General features: G+C 37.0%; 1 protein-coding gene across 2 annotated transcripts; it reads right to left on the bottom strand.

Moving 5' to 3' along the window:
* Positions 1-1,835: 1,835 nt before the first annotated feature.
* LOC110797168 (DExH-box ATP-dependent RNA helicase DExH3) lies at positions 1,836-19,647 on the bottom strand. Of its 2 annotated transcripts, XR_002535771.2 has the most exons (20): positions 19,088-19,647; positions 16,572-16,726; positions 16,385-16,472; positions 16,000-16,233; positions 12,809-12,904; positions 11,464-11,652; positions 11,084-11,243; positions 10,858-10,988; positions 8,563-8,730; positions 8,198-8,470; positions 6,071-6,265; positions 5,600-5,803; positions 5,348-5,417; positions 5,038-5,186; positions 4,552-4,860; positions 4,251-4,310; positions 4,011-4,163; positions 3,822-3,932; positions 2,676-3,248; positions 1,836-2,569 (listed from the first exon to the last, which is right to left on the bottom strand). XR_002535771.2 is itself a non-coding variant. In XM_022002262.2 (19 exons), the coding sequence occupies exons 1-19, from the start codon at positions 19,421-19,423 to the stop codon at positions 2,793-2,795; spliced, it is 3,537 nt and encodes a 1,178-aa protein (XP_021857954.2). In that variant the 5' UTR covers positions 19,424-19,647; the 3' UTR covers positions 1,836-2,792. The 2 variants fall into 2 exon arrangements, 1 of the variants encoding a protein (XP_021857954.2); XM_022002262.2 differs by having other exon boundaries at positions 1,836-3,248.
* Positions 19,648-19,946: the final 299 nt, after the last annotated feature.

Here is a 19,946-nt window from a genome sequence, read left to right as displayed (position 1 = left end):
GTTAAATCGGATATCGGGTTTTATCGGGTCGGGTCGAGTAGTTATCGGGTAAAATCGAATTTCGGATTGCTACCGGGTCGGATGCGGGTTCGGTTCGGTTAAAACTAATCGGATACTAATCGGGTCACGGGTGTCCTCGGATTGTTAGCGGATCGGGTTCGGGTCTTTGATTTACGGGTCAAATCGGATTTCGGATCAATGTCGGATCGGTTCGGTTCGGTTTCAAGAGCCTCTACTTCTCGGATATATTCGGTTCGGATGTCGGTCGGTTTCGGTCGGTTTCTCGGATCGGGTCAATTTTTGACAGCCCTACATACTCTCCTGAAACTCCGCGCATATGCAAGATGGTTCGTGGGTCGGGCCGAATCGAGGCTCGACCCGACACGAAAAAAGCACGGCCCGACACAAGTACGAAGTCGTAGCCGTGGGTCAGATCTCGGTCGTATTTTTTTTTTTGAAAAAGCACGACAAGGAACGATATAACTCGACCCGGTATGAAAGCACGCTAAATTTAGTAAAATCAGGCTTAGGCACGGCGGCCTGGCACGGCAGGATAGTCCGTGGGCCTGTGCCCTGTTTTGAACTTTTCAGCCCAGACCCATACGACACGATGCATAGTGAGCCTGGCGTGAATCCGGCTCGTGGGCTCGGCCCGAAACCCAACCCGATCTGGCCCATGGCCATCTTTATATGCAAGTGATACATTTAAAAAAACAGAAGCAATATTTCTTGAAAAGTATAAAGAAAAATGAATAAAAGAGGATGTGACAGTAGATCTATGTCAAAGACATAAAATATAAAAAGCAAAAACTAAATTGTGTTAGGTAAAACAAAAAACACAAATTCATTATAAGGGGTGTACAATAAATATTGTACACCGAAGTAAGAGTTAATTTAAAATGCTTAAAAGTTAAGCTTATATAAAAGTTATCTATTTTTTAGTGATAATTTTTTTTTATTTTAGTAAAATTTATTTCTTCAAAATCACTAATAATGTATAAAATTAATCATTTAACCCTTTATCTATCAACTTTTTTTTACTAATATAAAAGTTAATCAAAACTAGGTTAAAGTTACAAATAAATGGGTAAAGGTTATCTTGGTGTACGATAAATTTATTGTACACCTTGTGCGCGCAAGACCTTTTGAACAAAAAAAGTATACTAAATTGAAACGATTAGAGCACATTATTTTATTCACAAATCAAACGATATTACAATATTACATAGTACTCTGTACTACATTTTATTCTTTTATTATAGACTCGGGAACTCTTGCCTCTACATCCAGATAGATGTAAACCCTAAACTTTGTAAAGGCATAAACCATTGAATTGTTTCTAGTTCTTTTTTTTTTTTTAGGGTTGAACTAATTCTAGTTTTGTTCTAGCTTTTCTTCTCTTGGAGTTGTACTCCTCTCTTACACTAAAAAAATAAAAGCATGAATGGACATGATAAGTTTACAGGCCATACAAGTACTACATTCGTGTTTTTTCCTTTCTAAAAAAATACTACTCCATTCGTCCAAAATAATACTTTAGTCGCCATTCAATTTTCATCAACACCAAATAAATGGTTGGAAAGTAAGAGGGATGAATGAAAAAAAAAGAAACCTTGTAAGAGAAAAAGAAAAAGCCGAATGGCAAAATTTCACTTGATCTGATCTAATTTTTCTAGTTTCTTATCTGATCTCGTCTAAATGTTTTATGTGAGTGTTTTTTATCTTTTCCGCGCTAATCTGATCTGATTTAATAAGCAATAAGGACAAGGTAAATATAACAAAGTCTTTAAGTAAAGGGGGAAAAAGAATGAGGGGAAAATACTCTCGGGTGCAACTAGATAAAGATACATTTTATATATAAGAGCTGAAGTCTAACTATTTTCATAAACGGTCAAAATGGAAAAGTATAACCCTTATTTCAAAAGGGAGAGAGTATTAAATATGCTCAAAGTAAGTTTAACCATCAACTAGGCACATATTGCAACTAATACAATATGAACCTAATAAAATTACAAAAAAGTGACAATCAAGGTCATCTTTTCCTTGCACTAAATTCAAATAAAATGTGTTCTGTATGACGAATCTCAACTAAAAGAACCAAGTCCTCCCATGAAAACCTTTCACCATGCTACGTCGTCCAAAAAAGTTGGAAGTGAATAATGTTATAGAAGCTATCAATGTTAACCCTCTTCGTCTGTCCCTCGTCAACTCTTTTGATGATGAGAGGCCAGAACTAAGAGCATCTCCCTGCCTTGATAAACCCATCCATTACATTTGCTGCTGAACAAAAGACAAAAATGCGAATCTAGAACATATCATATTTTTATAGACAGCACTCAACTTTCCTTGAAAAGAATCTAATGTGGTATGTTGATCATTTAGTTTCTATCTACAAACCATCACCAACATGAACCCTTCATCTTTACAGGTCAATTCACATTTACTGTGGCAGGAAGGGGTGAGTTGAAGCTCGTAAAGTTCTAGCCAAAACAGCCACCCAAAAATAGTCACCTATATATGAGATGTCACCCAACATATTCGCCCCAAAACAGTCGCCCAAAATAGTCACCTATATATGAGATGTCTCGTATTAGGTCGATCACCCTTATCATGAACTGATAATCGAACTTGTTGCGAATTTGCTATCGTGAAAACCAAGGTTGAGAAGGCCATACCAGTAACAGGAAATTCTGTTTGCAATTTCAAGCTGTTTATACTGAGCACCATATGATGCAGGGGAGAAGCGATTCAATTCTTCAGAGGTAGAAAGGACATGTTCCACAGCAACACATCTACGTTCCTTTACCATGTTTCTTCTTGCTGTTTTTCATGAACATTGACAAATGGTCTATATCTCCCCGGAATGAAGGGGTATCACCCATCAACCATTTAACAGCTTCTGCAGCAGCATCCTTTTCTGCTAGCTTCTTATTGTTACAAGGTTTACCAACAAATTCCAAGCCGTTGAAATTTACAGTAGCACGAAACTTGTTGTTCAGTGGTCTTGTCCTGTACGCAGGTGCTTCATGCCCTGCCCTTGCAAGCAAAGTTTGCAATTGGTTCTTGGAATTATCATCACCACTGATTTTACCACCCTGCACACTTGTCTCTTTACCTGCCTTTTTTGATGGTGTTGGCAGTTGACGACCGTACACAAATCTACCCTCACGTTGGTCTTCTGATATCAGCAATCTTGTTGCAGATAAAAGGTCCACGAATCTGTGGATGTCCAACTTGGGATCCACAAGCTGAATGATACAATAATAGATATAAGTAGCATGACAATGGAATCTCTGGCTTACCCCCCCCCCCCCCCCTCCCCCACTCTTACCCCTTTTCAGTTCCAAAATGAATAGCAAAGGGCAGCGGGTCCTAGGTTTGCCTCCCTTTGTTGTTTGTTAGGTTGTAATCCATTTTGACACAAGTAACACAATTTTTCTTGCTTCTCATAAAAAAGAAAGAATATCAACCCCCCCCCCCCCCCCCCCCCTCCCCCACTCTACCCCTTTTCAGTTCCAAAATGAATAGCAAAGGGCAGCGGGTCCTTCCTAGAAGGTTTGCCTCCCTTTGTTGTTTGTTAGGTTGTAATCCATTTTGACACAAGTAACACAATTTTTCTTGCTTCTCATAAAAAAGAAAGAATATCAAAACTATGACTCGCAAAAAGAGCAAACTAGTGTGAAAAATCAAGCCAAAAATGATACCATGATCAAAACAAGTAGCATAAAAGGCACGATATCATAAATAAAAACTTAGGATAGAAGAAGATCCATATCTATCTATGCTTTTTAAGAGATTAATAATTTTCTAGCATTCCTCACCTTGCAATGAATTAGTTCCTCAAGTTCTCTTTTCAAGGACAGGTAGATGTCTGCTAAGCCAGGTTTCATAAAGAACTCCAGGTATCCTCCCAGCATTTTCAAGTGTCCATCCTAAAGAAAAGCCAGAAATCAGTAAGAAACATTAAATTTCTGCAGCCTCAGGAACAATGGGAAAAAGATAAATCTTACCTGTCTACCCCTAGAAATGTTTCCTCCAAACAGTAACAACACAGAATCTGACACGGCCGTTGAATCCCTCAGGAAGACAGAATTGACCTTTATCTTCTCATTGAAGACAAGCCATGGATATGGTATTTTTGGTTCTTGTGCATTCACTGAATTCTGTATGGAAAAAAAAGTACAGGGTTAACAGAACCTGAATATTTAATTTCAGTATTCCAGCATTTGCACTCGATGGAAAAATCTTACCGAATACAGAAGAACTTGTCCATCTTCCATTGTTTTCAGCGTTATTGACCTCTCTTTATTCTGTACGACAATAACAAATTTTAGCTCCTATCAATGGTATACTAAGTACCTCATGATTCCAATATCCAACTACTTCTATCGTAGTGGTCTTAAAGAAGGTTCACTCTCTTTGCAGAAAAACTAATTTTTACTGCAGGCCATGTTGATCCACAAAACTATCCAAGACAGTTCCTCAAGTCAGAGAACACAAGGGGGACATAGTTGAGAGAAAAATACCATAAATTTCGAACAAGTGACTTACCCCAACTGAGCAAACACCAGGGAACATACCCGCACAAATTATTGCCCGAACAAGGTGCTCATCATGGCTCCACTTGTTACGGCTTTCATTATCGGTATCAACAAGTCCTGTATCTTTGAGTAACGAGAAAAACTGCTTCCGCAAGGAATCAATAGCTCTCAAAGTCTGGGAGGACAAAAAATTTGTCCAACAATATTCATAACCAGACTGTTGTCTTTCAGCATGTTTCCATCCTTCATAAGCTCGAATAAGGGTAAGATGGTCACTGAACTCACGACCAGAGAACTGAGCCTTTGCTGACTCTGCGAGCTGCATAAAACAAGCAATAAGCATGAATTTAAGCCCTTTGCAGGATGAAGCCATATAAAATAAAACATTCATTTCAGCACAAGTTGATGCACAGCTTAAATTACTTATATATGAGATTTTGAAAGACAGTCAGAAACCAAAAATCAAAGAAAACTCCCGCAATTATTGATAACTTACATCCTTCTTGTCAAATGGCGTCATGAAGGGGTCTCTACCACTTAAACCAGCAACAACAGTCATTACCGGGTCTAGGCATTTGAAAATAGCCCCCAATATTAGCATCTTCCCTAGTTTGGGCTCCACAGGAAGCACAGACAAGTTTTGACCTGTATGATAACAAGGGTTATACAGTTCCGTAATGAAAGATCTCTAATCTGACTCCCAATAGTTTCTAAAGACAGGAAGGCGAATAACAGGAGCTATCCGTCAAATAAGAGAACAAGAGTGAATAATTGTGAACAACAGAGAATATTTCTGAACTCCTTACCGAGCACAGTAAGATTTTCATTTTCATCCAGAGCTCCAATGACCTTCAAAAAATCAATAGCATTTTGTACCTACAGTAAAAACGAAAACAATAGTAAATTAATTGAACTTCAATCGAATCCGCGAAGACCTCAAACACCAAATAGAAACTATTAAAATCAGAAATAAAATAATAGTTTTTCCATGCCTAAAACCATGCATGCACTGTTCAAAAACAAGATCTAAATCACCCATGAAAATCAGGAGGGAATACCGATAATGGCTCTGGTGGTTGCAAAGCTTTTGACAGAAACTCTGAAACACCACCAAGGTCTAAGCTTTTAATCTGAAGACAGAGGGACTGTAGGGGTGTCCTCAAAAGTTCTGGTATCTGATAATCACTGAATGCATCGTAGACACATTTGGGGTAAAGATGGTAACACTCCCCTGACTGAACACGACCAGCTCTACCTCTTCTCTACAAGTAGTGAAAATAATTAGCATTAACATAGAAAATAAAAACTATATTTTGAAATATTCACAATATTACAGCTTCCTGGGAGAATACACATTAGTTTAAGAGTTGTGAAATTGTAATTAGCACAAAAATATTGAACTGCACACAACAAGCAAGCCAAGGAAAGTTCTGGTGATAATGATAACGGTAATTAAACAGCTTCAGAAAAAGTATAATGCGTGAACAAGAAACATGGTTGAACATTTAACATCAAACATTATGGTTTACCTGCCGAGCAGCAGCTTTTGAGATCCACGAAGGTAGCAGACAGGGAGTGTTGTTCAGTGCATCATATGATGTCTCTTTTGCCTTACCACAATCAACAACAAAGACCACATCATTTATGGTGATACTAGTCTCTGCCATATTTGTGGCAAGTACTATTTTCCGCACCCCTTCTGGAGGCCTATCAAATATCAGCCTCTGCATGCAAATCAGTTAATTAACTCATGAGCGTGACCACAATGTCTAAACAAAGCCAAAGTGCGAAATGCACTAAGACGGATGATAAAAGTTAGATTCAAACCAGTAGAATGGATAAATCTCCACATTTCTAAGATGGAATAAATAAATGGTTAAACGATTCATTTACACTCTAAGAGCTTCAGCTTAGGGTGGTTAATTTGATGTAGCAAGCTCATACATAATTATTAGGAAAACCTGTTCATGTGCATTTTAGAAGTTCTCCTAATTTTGAACCATGGCTTGTGCTCCAATGTTTCTAAAAAAGCATGTTCTTAAAGCTCCAAAGTTGCTATGAAGCTCTTTCCAAAGTTGCTAGCATGAAGCTCTTTCCAAAGTTGCAGGCCTTGTTAAGAAACCCTTCCATGGAAATTACCCATTTTAAGAAACCTTTTGGATAGAGGGCTTCATCAAACTCCATAAGGTATATCTTCAAGCCCTCGTCTTCATCATCTCACAAAAGGGGGTGATTCACCCAATTACAAAAAGAATGTTAAAAAAAGTTAAAAAATAAGTTTAAGATCCTAGATATAAAAGGTGAATGTTAAAAAAAGTTAAAAAAGAAGTTTAAGATCCTAGATATAAAAGGCATAAAGAGAGGGGTTGTGTAATGCATCACTAAGGGAATATCACGTTGAGTGTTCTGTTGTTTCTATTTTCTCTCTCAGCCTAAGTTGTATTCCACCACCGATGATTTAATTGCATCGAGAAATACAATCTTCATTTGTTCGGTCTCATTTTTCTTGCTCAAATCAGTAAATAAACATTTTACAGCTTTAACATATACTCCTTCTGTCCAAGATTAGTTTTGACACTTATCAGGGCACATAGTTTTAGGAGATAGGTTGTTGTTTGGTTATCAAATATTATTTTATTAGAAAAGTAGATGGGAAAGTAGATAGCGAGGTAGTACTTTATTGAAAAGTAGATAGTGGGATGTTTATTTTAATTGCAATGTGAGAGAGAGTGAGACCCCTACTTTATGGTGGTGGAAAGAGAGATGTATTAAAATAATTGTGGGGTTTTTCCCAAAATAAAAGCGTAAAAACTAATCTATGACGGATTAAAATGAAAAGTGTAAAAAGTAATCCGGGACAGAGGGAGTAACAGGTTGACGCGATTGAGTATTCTGTTGTTTCTATTTTCTCTCTCTACCTAAGTTGTATTCCACCACCGATGATTTAACTGCATCGAGAAATACAATCATCATCGGTTCGATCTCATTTTTCTTGCTTAAATCAGTAAATAAACATTTTACAGCTTTAACATATATCAGATAGGAGGAGAGAGGATGGCGGCCATGGATATGGAGGAAGAGAAAGAGAAATTTTTAAAAAGTTAAAACTGGAATTGAAGTTAAAGTTAAAATGAAAATCAACGAAACTAGACCAATTAGAGAGAGACGTGCCATATAAACTTATTAATCCGGTTACCAACAGGTCAAGGATCATTTAGGAAAGATACCCCCGAAACCTTGGATTATTCTTAGGTTATTAAAAGATGGGACTGATTTTAGAAGACCAGGATTGGATTATTTTTTACAAACTTTCCTAGGAATAAACTCCAGCTTTTTAAACAGTTGAGAAACAAAGCTTTGTTAATAGAGCTGGTTTCTCTAAACTAGCAAGAGTTAATGGAATTTTAGATTTACAAAACTAAGCCACTGTTTTCACCTTTCTCAAAACAGTGTCAGCTGAACTACATTGAGGAATGCTTGATTCACTGGGGAGAGGACTATTTTCGTTAAAGGAAAGTCTCTGGCCATGTGTTTTGTTTCAATTACATGTTTTATCAAAACTTTGCAGTATCTCATTGAGAAAGAGAGAGAGAGAGAGAGAGAGAGAGAGAGAGAGAGAGAGAGAGAGAGAGAGAGAGAGAATCCAATAATATTACCTGTTCGGAACTAGCCATGGAACCATGGCAAGCAAGCAACAAAACCCTGCTCGGATCTCCAAGTACAGGATGAGATTGAAGCTGGTCCTTCAAAGAATTAATATCCTCCCAACCAGTCATAAATACTAAAACTGCACCAGGTCTTTCATTCTTACATATATGGGATAACACATGCTCAATGAGATTAAAACCAATAGAATCAGGGTTCCAGCAGGACAATGAATCTCGAGTCCAATGACTATACCGATTAAAATTAGCAGCTTCTAGTGTATCCTGCCCCATGTTCAATAAAGAAACAATTTCAGCAGTAAAAAAAAAATTGGTAAATGAATGCTGTCTATAAATGGCACAAGAATCTTACATACCTCAACTGTTGAAGCAATTTGTGTCTTTTTCTTCCTCTGAGCTTGTTTCTGCATTTTCCATACCTTTTCTTGACCATAATCATCAATCTGATTATAGGAGGTCAGCCTATATCCAGTTGTTTCCAAGATATTCTCCAGAAAGTGAGCTCGAACGGGGTATGTGAAACCCTGAAAATCAAGTATTAATGAGCGTTCGTGTGATTTTATTTCCTACATCCTTGCATCTTGACTTAGATGTTGCGTGTTTCCTTTTATCAACAAAACTCGTATGCTGATTCAGATATTGAGATTTAACCAGATATAAGCAATCATAAGTTGATTGGAGAGTGCTTTCACACTGATCACTTTCTTTGACACTGGATTTAGTCTATGACTTTAATGGGGAAGCAGATTGTTATTTCCAGCATCTAAATGTGGCATCTCCAATATACATAGATTTAAGGTAATGCCTTAACAAATCATAATTCATTTCTGTCGTCTTCTTCATGGGCTGTTTGATTATGGGATAACTTCATGCAGGGTAAACAAGACCGTGAGAAATTTTGGTAAGTAGGAGCAGATCACTACATATACATTAGAATGTAATTTTCTTCGCAAGGAAAACAGTTCCTCTCATTTCTCCCTAAGCTAAAGTAACTATTACTTTGACATAGACGATCATTTCTACTTCTAAATTTTATCTTTTAGAAGGTCTGACTGGCAAACCAAGTAAGAGAAGAAAACACATAAGAACTTTGTGGAGAGAGAAGACGACAGAGTTTACCAATACTGATTTTTTAATTGAAAGATGAGATTGTATTTTCAATAGTGGAAAACTAACAAGAACAATATGTATGATTTACTGATTTTTTTTTAAAGATCAATACTATACTCATGTCCATTTCCGATGGAGTCAAAGATTCATTTGTTCTTTTGGTTGTGGGATGTAATGGACTAAATCAAAATGGCTCTTAAAACCTCTTCGCTTCCTTTCCATGAAGTAGGAGATGGTCGTCCCGTTGTCGTCCCGTTATCGCTTTTGGGTCCATTGGAAACAACCTCTCTGCAATTGCAGGGGTAAGGTTGCGTACACCCGAACCCCCCTTACCCCGCTTCTTGCGGGAGCCTCTTTGAGGCAAGGGGTAATGATAATGATAATGATGAATGATCAATACTATACTCGTAATTATATAAGGGAACGCCTGCGGCGTCGTCAAAAAAGTGAATGCCTATTTTATCTTCTACTTGAATCAGAAAAATAAAAGTAACTTAACACAAAACATTTTATATTACAACATAAAAGGGAATTGACTTAAAAGATATTTACCAAAATAACCAAATATTAAAACTAGGAATTAACCAAAAGGGTAAGTATTATTGTGTGCGCATTTTTAAGTTATAAGCATGCAAAGCATCCATAGAAATCTAGTACTCGTAATTGAAATACTGAATTTTCCAAAGAATTGTGGATAACCAAACAACAGTTTCACAAAAAGCACATGATTCGGTGCTTCATTGAATTGAATGGTTTTCCAACAAATCCAATTACGGAGTATATAAATTGACAATTTCTATATCCACATAAATCGCTAGTTCGCTACATAACCATATCCGGTAAGTTTTTCATATAAAAAAATCTAGAATCTCAACTTAACCCCATTAACTTGTATATTCTTTCTAATCTCTTGAAGTTTTCCCCTTTTTTTTCGAGCAAGGGTTCGTCATGTTCTTCAATATAACCCAGAAAATTTGATTATTTCTTGTGTTCAATTTCTATACTGATGATATTATTGAGTCAGATTGTTTTTTATTTTTACCCCAAACGAATCATAAAGGAAGCATACATTTCAATGGATGAATGATATTAAAGAAAAGGAGCACTTAATTGAATTTTTTAGGGATTTATTTTTGTTTTTGATTACTTAAAGTCACCTTCAGCGATTTAAGGCCAAATATGACGTCACGGTCCAGCCTATACCCGAAATGTTGACTTGGCTAGCAATAGTAATCATGAGGAGGTTTGTAGGAGGTAATTTACAACTTTTTGTTAGGTAGTAAGTGACAAAGGGGTATATACGATAGGTAGTAATTGGCACATTTTCCAATAACTTATAAAATAACCCAACCCATCTCTCTTACTGTTGTTAGAGTTATTTTGATTAATTTGTCTAATATCCTCTCCATTCTCTTTCATAAATTGCGCCCAAGGACCTCGGTTGCAAATATTTTAAATGGAGGAAATATACCATAGTATTTCGGGAAAAAAACGTCGCAAATTAAAATGTATACAACACTTCTTTAAAACCTTAAACTTACAGGAATATGTAGCGTAGGAGCTCCACCAAAGTAAGAGGAAAATAGCTCAGCATTAAGAGTTGCGCTCATCAAAATCAGCCTCAAATCTGGTCGACGAGGTAGGAGATCTTTCAAGACAATCAGGAGAAAATCTAGCACAGATTCAGCATCAAGTAAGACTTTCCCTGTTCCACTACGGGTGAAGTGAATCGGTAAAACTGTGAAAGTGCAACTGTGCAAGCATTACCTTCATTCATGCCACGTTCATGAATTTCATCAACAATGACATGGGTCACACCCCTTAAATCTCTATCAACAAGCAGTCTCCTCAACAGTATACCAGTAGTGCAGAAGAGAAGTCGTGTATCCTTTCCTTTAATCCCTTCCAATCTAATTTTGTAGCCAACCTGTCAACATCATGAGAACAAAATCACATGATACAATTTCTGGCCCACATTCTCATAGACTAAAATTTAATTTTTCCTCTTGGTCTCGGATCAACATTTATTGTTTACATTAACAGAAGGGAAAGAGACTTGCAGGCCAGCTAGAGGTTGGTCCGGAAAAGATGTACAGGTCAGAGCACCATGTAGAATGATGATCTTAGAACGAAAATTGGAAACTCACTGATTCTCCAAGTTGTTCCCCTCGTTCGGCAGCAACCCTCTCTGAAACAGACATAGCTGATATTCTTCTCGGCTGCGTACATATAAGGCTACAACTAGCTCCACGAGCTGCTTCAATTTCAGACTCTAAAATGTACTGGGGAAGTTGAGTTGTCTTACCACAACCCGTTTCACCAGAGACAACCACTACCTGCATATTTTTATGTGGAGACAAAATCATTTTCAAAGACATACTAGATTAAAAAAAAGTTAAAAAAAAGGAGTATGTTATATGGGAGTAAGAGCACAAACAGGAATCCATTTCCAACAGAAAACAAGATGCGAATCAGCAATTTATCAACTATGATGGTTTCCTGTACTTCATTTCTGTTTACAAGTTAATCTTTTTCCTTGGTAAAACCACTCCCCCCACCTCCAGTAGGGGGAGGGGGGAGGAGGCTGGAGGTGGCAGTGAATTCTGTGCAGAATCACTGCTTTCTTATCAAGAAAAACAAACAGTGTGCATAAAAACAGGCAAACATTTTGATTAGAAAATCTTTAACCAATATTCGTCCAGTTTTAGACTAAAAGGGTGTTTCCTCAGCTAAACATAAAAGGTCAATTGTTTTCCTATTTAATTGGAAAGTGTTTAGTATTATAATTGTTAAAAGATGCTGACTAAATAAATGTCAAAGAAACGAAACAAATATCTACACAAAAGTTTTGAAGCGACTAGTCCATATTCAACAGAGCTGTCAGAGCAGCTATAATACAGGTAGTTTGCATAAGCTCTCCATACTCCGCCCCATTTGAAAGCCTCGTTGGAAATATTGGGGTATCGATATGCTGGTACAGAGTTTTTAAGCATGCATTTGAATAATGCAATATAGACCTGGTTATTGGACAGGGTAGTCCAATGGATATAGGGTTAGGGTCAAGTTAATAGGGCTTTTATTGGGCAGGGCTCTTATTGGACAGGGCCTTTATTGGACAGGGTTATTATAGGGTCAAACTTATACTACAATTAGTTTGAAAATAAAAATAGTAATGATACAAAAAATTACATGCATAGCTTCGTATTTACTTGTACTTGCACATGGCTCTTTTGTTTTTCATTTTTCATTGCTCGTTTATTGACCCGCCCAATAATGACCCGCTATTGATCCGCGACCCGCTTTTGACCCGCCCATTATCGACCCTCTAAAAATGACCCTTTCAATACCCGACCCTCTTTTGACCCATACCGACCCTGACCCGCCCCGCCCGATAACCAGGCCTAATGCAATATAAAAAATTGATGTCTTGTCATAACTTGAAGTCTAAAACATATAACCAAAGAGAACACCAACAAAATATGATTTTCAAACCTGGTTTTCTGAGATGGCCTTCAATAGAGCATCCCTCTCCTTGTATGCAGGTAGACTTCTTCGAAGTTCTAGCATCTTCTGACCTTCCGGTGAATCCTAAACAGAAAATGTCATCACCATTACTAATTCTAACTATTAGATAAGAAGAAGAAAAAAACTTAATTCTAAATAACTCTAGAACACCAGCTCTTTTTTCATTAGGGGCAGTTGGAAGTTGGAACTTCAGATTCGCACTTAACTAATCACTACATCAAGCCCTTAATTGAAAAGAAGGTAGCTCTGCTGGTTAGAGTAAAAGAGAGAAAATCTTGATAGGATCCACATCATAGGGACAAAATAATTGTGGCATTTGTAATAGTAAATGAATAGGTCTTGCCTTTCATTCCTACCTTCATTCTAACAAAAAGATCTTCAAAAATTTCTTCTATCAGATCAACGTAATACAAAAAGTCAAAGAGGGCATATTTTTTTAGAAAGCAAGGGAAGTCTCTAAATCCAGCCAACACCCTAGCTCCTACACAATTACTAAGGAAAAATACTAGAATTCTATTGTACTACTACCTATGTTTCATTATGATTGTTACACTTGAGCTTTTCACAACACCAAAGAAAAATGATTGGAAAGAAACAGGCATGGAAAAGTGGAATGTAGAGAAAAGAGGAATAAAAAAAAGGTAAAGTGGAATATAGCAAGAAAAGAATAATAAATGAAGTAGGTTGAGCAGTGTGTTGAAAGAAAAGAATAAAAAATAATAGGTTAGAGATGAATGTTGTAAGTAGAGTGGGCAAAATTTGAGAGGAAAATAATTAAATAAGGGGGGCCATATACCCTAAAATGGAAAAGTAAAAGCGTTCCAGTTTGAAACGTCCAAAACAGGAAAGTGAAAGTATCATAACAAAACGGAGGGAGTATATCACATAGGATTTTCAGTTTAAAAGTGGAGTTTTGGTTGGGTTAAAATTCGTACTTCATTAATGACGTCATCTACAGGAGAATTAAATTGGTTTCCAGGGGAGTAAAGAACAAAAGATGCTTTAGCGACGTGTGCGTTTTTTTTCAGTGATTGAGGTGCTTCGGTTAACCTTAATGAACATATCTTATATATAATGGTCATGAAGTGGACTGATGAAGGTGTTACAGAATCGTCTCGTGACTTAGTTTTGGTGGTTTGTGCCATATTGCCATCCAATGCATTTCTAACATGTTAGATGCCCTACATGTACTTTAAAGTTTTAAGAGGATTCCTTCGTCTTCATAATGATTATTTTGTGGTAAGGTATTAGCCACGTATTACTATTAAATAATTAAAAATAAATTATCTTTCCAAAAGAAATGGTTCTTTGAGCCATTTTGATATAGTATATGAAGTTATGAACAGTAAACCATTGATCTCCATTAGAAATAGACAGAAAAGTGATTACTGAACAGTGTTATATGGTATTTACAGGATGGAATTGTAATAAAATAATACAAACACGTGATTAAAGAATCAAATGATAAGAACGTGTAGGATTTATTATGAGATTCTTTGCCAGCTTGTGCTGGCTTAATGATCATCACTAGATTCTACTTGGTCAGTTATTGGCTATACGAAGATGCGACGTTAGCACATTTATCCAACAGGTTAAACCTGGACGTTGTCAAGGACAAGCTAACTTATACGGAGTACAATGAAGCCATGCCAAAGGGACGACAATTACCATTCTCTCAATAAGACTCGCAAGTGTTATAGATTTTTGAAATCAATAATGCATCCACATTTGCCGATCAATTCCTTTAAAACAAATCATCAAAAATAATTGAAAGCAAATTCAAACTCAAATATACAACAAACAATGTGAAGCCAAATTCTTAAAATTGACCTCAAAAGAGAAACACGAAGAAAAATAAAAGAGACATTCAAATGTGAAAGTAAGTAAGTAACTAAACTCTCATTGATTCAATACTACTTTAGCGAAGATGTTGAAGAGTAATCAAATTGTGAATTAAGAATTCAGTGAACCATTTGTGAAGCAACGCTTAAGAATAAATTGAAACAGCAAAGATGATAAATAGATTTTATTGAGTTTGAATTTCATTAAGAGATGGAAGGTGGAATCCAAAGAGTGACTATGGAAGCCAATTCTAACAAGCATGATTAAGGAAATATGATTTAATTAAGTGGGGAACCGAATTAAGTGTGAAAGTGAATTAAGTTTGTGTATTGAAGGGGAGAAGATGAAAGGGGAATTAAAAATGGGGAATTGAATTAAGTTCGCAAGTTTGAAGGAGGGATGAAGGCAATGCAACGGGGAAGGCTGAACGAGATAACATAATAAAAAAGTTTGTAAATAAAACTGTTTAACAAAGAGAAAAAAGGGAAGGGGCACGTGGCATTTAAGGTTTCACTTTTTAAATACTAGGAACTAGGAATAGATAGATAGATATAGTACAAAAATGGGAGGAGAAAAGAAAACGCAGACAGAGAAAAGGGAGGAGAAGAGAAGATCGAAGAGAACACCACTCACGTGAAACACCAACCGACGGCACCATCGGAAAGCACAGGAGATTGCTCGCAACCTATGTCAAAGACGGCAATCACCAATTTCCCAATTGCTTCACCACCACGGAATTAGGGTGTACTATAATCGGGGGTTTAATTGAAGTAAATTCAAGCAATTAATAAAGGTCTTTCCTCGAATTAGCATCCTAAAGAGTGGGGAAGGTTTAATTTGAAACTTTTTGGGAATTTTTGATAACTTTTGCCTCAGATCTCCTCTTCGCTTGCCTCAAAACAGAAGGGGTCAGGTGTTGCGCCCTACGCTACGGAAAGGCACATTGAGGCTCGCGCCTTTTGTAGGTGGTTTCACCTGCCATGGCCTAGTCAGGGTGACTTGCGCGTTCAACACGCACTTTTTGGATCTAAGCTTAGCATTCAGATCAAATTCAACTCCATAATAATTTGTCAACATTAATGAAAAAGGAAACCAATGCTGCAATGCCCAACACCCAATCCAAATTTGTTTTCTTTGTACTTTCCTGTATTTCACCTCCCCAATCCCATGGTCTATCACATCGACACATCATTGTCACATTTTATACAACAGAAATTTCCCTCATTATGCCAGCATATTATGTACCAAGTATTAAAAAAAGACATGCAAAACAAGCACAAATACTACCAATTGTTTGTCAAAGATTGAAATTAAACCTGCCATTGTTGTTGTTGAACCCGAAGTCGCAAACTAATCTCCCTAAGCATTTTCTCTTTCGCAGAAATCATCTGCGCCGTGGGTTCAGGCTGGCTGTATTCCTTCTTACCCCGACCAAAAGTATTACTTGACATGGAATAATTTTGAAGAGTCTGCTTACTCACGGATTTTTCATGAAGGTGCCTCTTGAGAAGAATATCTACATCCTTTTGCAGATTAAAACCCAGTATAACCTGACGTGGCACCAACATTTATCAAAAGATGTTCGACCTATATAATCATACAGAACACAGAGCTATACAACTATCTAAAAAGAAAGAAACATTCTAATGTCTATTGCAGGGAGAAACACGTGAAACAGAAGATACAAGAATGTCGTGTTACCTCCCGTTGTGGCCGCTTATCATCCAGGTCATGGCGATAATTTGCCAAGGGAACTTTACTAAATACAACCACTTTGGAATATTGACGGCTGCCAGATGAAGTTATTTGTCATTTTAAGTCAGAAGGATAATAGAGGCTGGTGATGAAACAATTCAGCAAGAAAAGTATCATAACAAATTGACAATACCTGTACAAACCCATTCTGGTTGCCACTGCAGAAAGTTGCTCAAAGTCACGCCTGTCCTTTCTCTCTCTAGACACCACTTCTACTTCAGCTTTGTTTCGAAGAAGTGTTGTAAATTTCCATCTCCACTCATCTATATTATCAAGTGTTGAAGATTGCTGAGAACAAACAGGTATAGTGTGTCACATCAGAGATTATTGGTTCCAACAAAAATACACATAAACAATGGAGTATATATTTAAGAGACGTGAAACTCTAAGAAAGAGCTTTCGTGAAAACATCAATTACCAGTTTACCATTTTCTACCTCTTTTCAAACTTACCAAGAAGGAGGTGCTCCTTAGGGCCAGTCATAAAGAGAGGAGAATAATAAACACGAACTTCTAATGGAAAAAAAATCCTGGAATCACCTTCAACTATATGAAATTACTTCCTGTGCACCCACTTTTCCATTGAACAACCAGTAAACAGAAAGGGGCTTTCAAATCTTCCTACATTACCAAAATAAATATTTACGTTCTCTCTGCAAATCGGTGCCAAGTTTCACTCTGAAAACTAAAAAGAAAAAACAGTTAACTAATAATCAGCCATCTCTCTCTTTCGATTAACCCATATACCCCTCCCCCCCCCCCCCAACACACACACACACTTGGGCTGCTTCCCTTCATCAATACTACTACCAGAGTGTCGCTTCATGCCTTTCCTAGTCTCCTGCGATTTCTTCAGCTTTCCTCCACTCCATAAATGTACTAGCTCCTTTCCAAGCATTAATTTTGTTGGACTCTACTCCCATAGAGTATTTATACTCAGTCATAATATTATGAATTCTCTACTGCTTTACATTCTGTCTTTTTCTTTCCTTAATTTCATTTTAAATTTTCTTGGTTCATTTCAGGTTGGATATAGTGACTGATATTTAAAGTTAAGCTATTTGTGGAAGGCAGCATTTCAGTTGAAGTCAGGCCAGCGATTAACCTTTCTAACTGGTTTTCATTCTCCAAATTGTTCTTCTGTCTTCTTTTGTAATGTCTCATGCAGAAAATTACCTTACATCTCTAAATTTTCTACTTTCAAGAATCAAATTTTGGAACACATGGTATTTCTTTGTATTATCCTTTTTTTTCATTCACTTGTTTTATACTTCCTCTGGTTTTCATTAGTTGTACCAAATTGATTGGCATGTTTATCAATGCATAACTTTGACCATTAACTTTCACCTTAAAGGTTCATTCCCTCAAACATGTATGGACAGCTCACAAAATAGCCTGAGTTTAAGACTTAAGCATGTACCCTGTGTGACCATGTCACACATTACAAGTCCCTAATATTGGAAACTTTCCCATAGTTTGTAGAAAACTTTGCTTAACAACATTTTTCTTATCCATTTGGTGCAAAATGAATTCACCACAAAAACTTGAATGAACCAATTGATTCGTAAGTCCTGGCTTTTTTGTTTCCAATATTTTCAATTGAGTTCCGGGAGTGTTGAATCCTTTTTCTTATATAATTTTATTTCGAGAGCACGAACACCTCATACAACTTGATTCTTTTGTGCTAGTTCTGCTCTTTAATCCATAAAAACTTTTTCCAAAAAGCAATATATTTATTGGTTGGCTGATTATGATCATCATTAACAATCAACTCTCACAAGTCATAACCATTCTCACCAACCAAGTCCTTAACCGACCAAATCCAAATACTTGACATCAACTAGTTCTTGTCATTGCGTATGTGCACAGCCTCTTATGAATATTTACTTATAACCGCTTCATTCCTCTTGGTGACGTAATATTTTTTTGACTTACTTTTATGTAAGAACTTCAAATGTTTGTTTTCACTTTTATCAGAAAAATAAGCTCAAAATATTAGAATAAGGGTCACTTAAGTTAAGTTTAGGGTTCATAAGGATTACCCACGTTCCAATTCACAACTATAATAAGTCTCTAAAACGGAAAAGTGGATTTCAGCTAGAGAGAGCACACCATTAATTCTCCACAGATAAATTCTTTTACGGTTTTACCATGTAAATATTCCAAGTGAAAATGTACAATATAAATCCTTTTTCCCTCTCCCTCTTTCCCCTTCAATAAACCCAACTTTTTTTTTTATTACCAACTCTTCTTGGGTAGTTCCTCCCAAACACAGTAAAACAGAACTCCTCGCAAAGCCTCCATGTACAAATCAAAGAAAACCTCTTTGAAAAATCCACCTAGCGAATGCAGCATCTTAGTCGTTTCAAAGGAAAACACAATTGTTTTACTGTGAAAATCCATCTTCGTTGAAAATGTTCTCCGCCAAATCAAACGTAGTCTTAGTTAACACCATCTTAGGCTAAATTAGTATTCGACATCATCATACATCACTTACAATTGTAGCACAACACAAGCTTACTTCAAATTAAACAAACAAATGAATAAAAAAACAATTGAACCCCGACATTTGAACTACCTAGCAAATGAACCCCAAAAAAGAAAATTTGTTTTAAAAAATGAAAATATGTTTAGGTAAAGAAAAACTCACTTTTTGCTGTGCGGAATCATTTTCTCGGTCGGAGTCATCGTCGGGATAATCATCATAAGCAAACCTCCCGAATTCCTTGCTCTGCTGATACAAATTGGGTGATTGTAACAAATCAAATGGTCTTCTGGAGGCCCCAACAGCAGCCACCCTACAAGCAATCGGGCGCCATTGAAGAGGCCTGAAAGCTAGGGTTTTGAAGGACTTGTGTTTCCCGAATTGAAGGACAGAGAAAGGTCTGGGAGAAATGGTGCAGAAGTTTGTAGAGGGTTTAAGAGACATGGCGAGTTGTGAAGTTGTGCGGAGATAGCCATGGAAGAAGGGAGAAGAGCAGGGCATGGCTAGTGGCTACTGAGAGTGGTTAATTTTGGAGGAGAAGGAGAAAGAGAAAGAGGTGATGATGTTGTGCGCGCACATTCGGTGTAGTTGACGGCGTTTGTGTAAGTGCGCGCGACGGTGTGGTGGAAATGACGGGGAGAAATGAAAGGAACAGAGGAGAGGAGAGTGGTACTGGTGGGTATTTCTTTGCTTTGGTGCTCTGTTTTTGTTATTGCCTGGCTACGGTTATGCGAGGCCCAAGCTAATGTTTACGTTCTTTTTTTAGTGGATTGCTATATCACGCCCTGTGTTTAGAGCTGGTAAAAATCAATAGCTAACTGCTGTACCCGGGTACAGCCAGCTCTGGCTGTACCCCCCAAAACGACACACTCATATTGTTTGTTCATTCTTGTCGACTGTTTGTTCTTTTTTATTGAACGGTTTGTTCTTTCTTATTGTACTGTTTGTTCTTTCTTGTTGTACTGTTTGTTCTTTCATGTTGTTTTTTAAATTCACCATCAAAATTTCATAATTGTTGTATTTT

This window comes from Spinacia oleracea, chromosome 5 (genome assembly GCF_020520425.1).
Source record: "Spinacia oleracea cultivar Varoflay chromosome 5, BTI_SOV_V1, whole genome shotgun sequence".
Taxonomy (NCBI): Eukaryota; Viridiplantae; Streptophyta; class Magnoliopsida; order Caryophyllales; family Amaranthaceae; genus Spinacia; species Spinacia oleracea.
This window is presented reverse-complemented; position numbering and strand designations above follow the sequence as displayed.

Coding starts and splice junctions, on each gene's coding strand:
- LOC110797168 (XM_022002262.2), bottom strand. CDS start 19,423: ATGCCCTGCTCTTCTCCCTTCTTCCATGGCTATCTCCGCACAACTTCA. Junction 5,187..5,347: donor TGAAAATCTTACTGTGCTCG/GTAAGGAGTTCA, acceptor GTTATCATACAG/GTCAAAACTTGTCTGTGCTT. Junction 3,249..3,821: donor AGGAACTAATTCATTGCAAG/GTGAGGAATGCT, acceptor TGTATCATTCAG/CTTGTGGATCCCAAGTTGGA.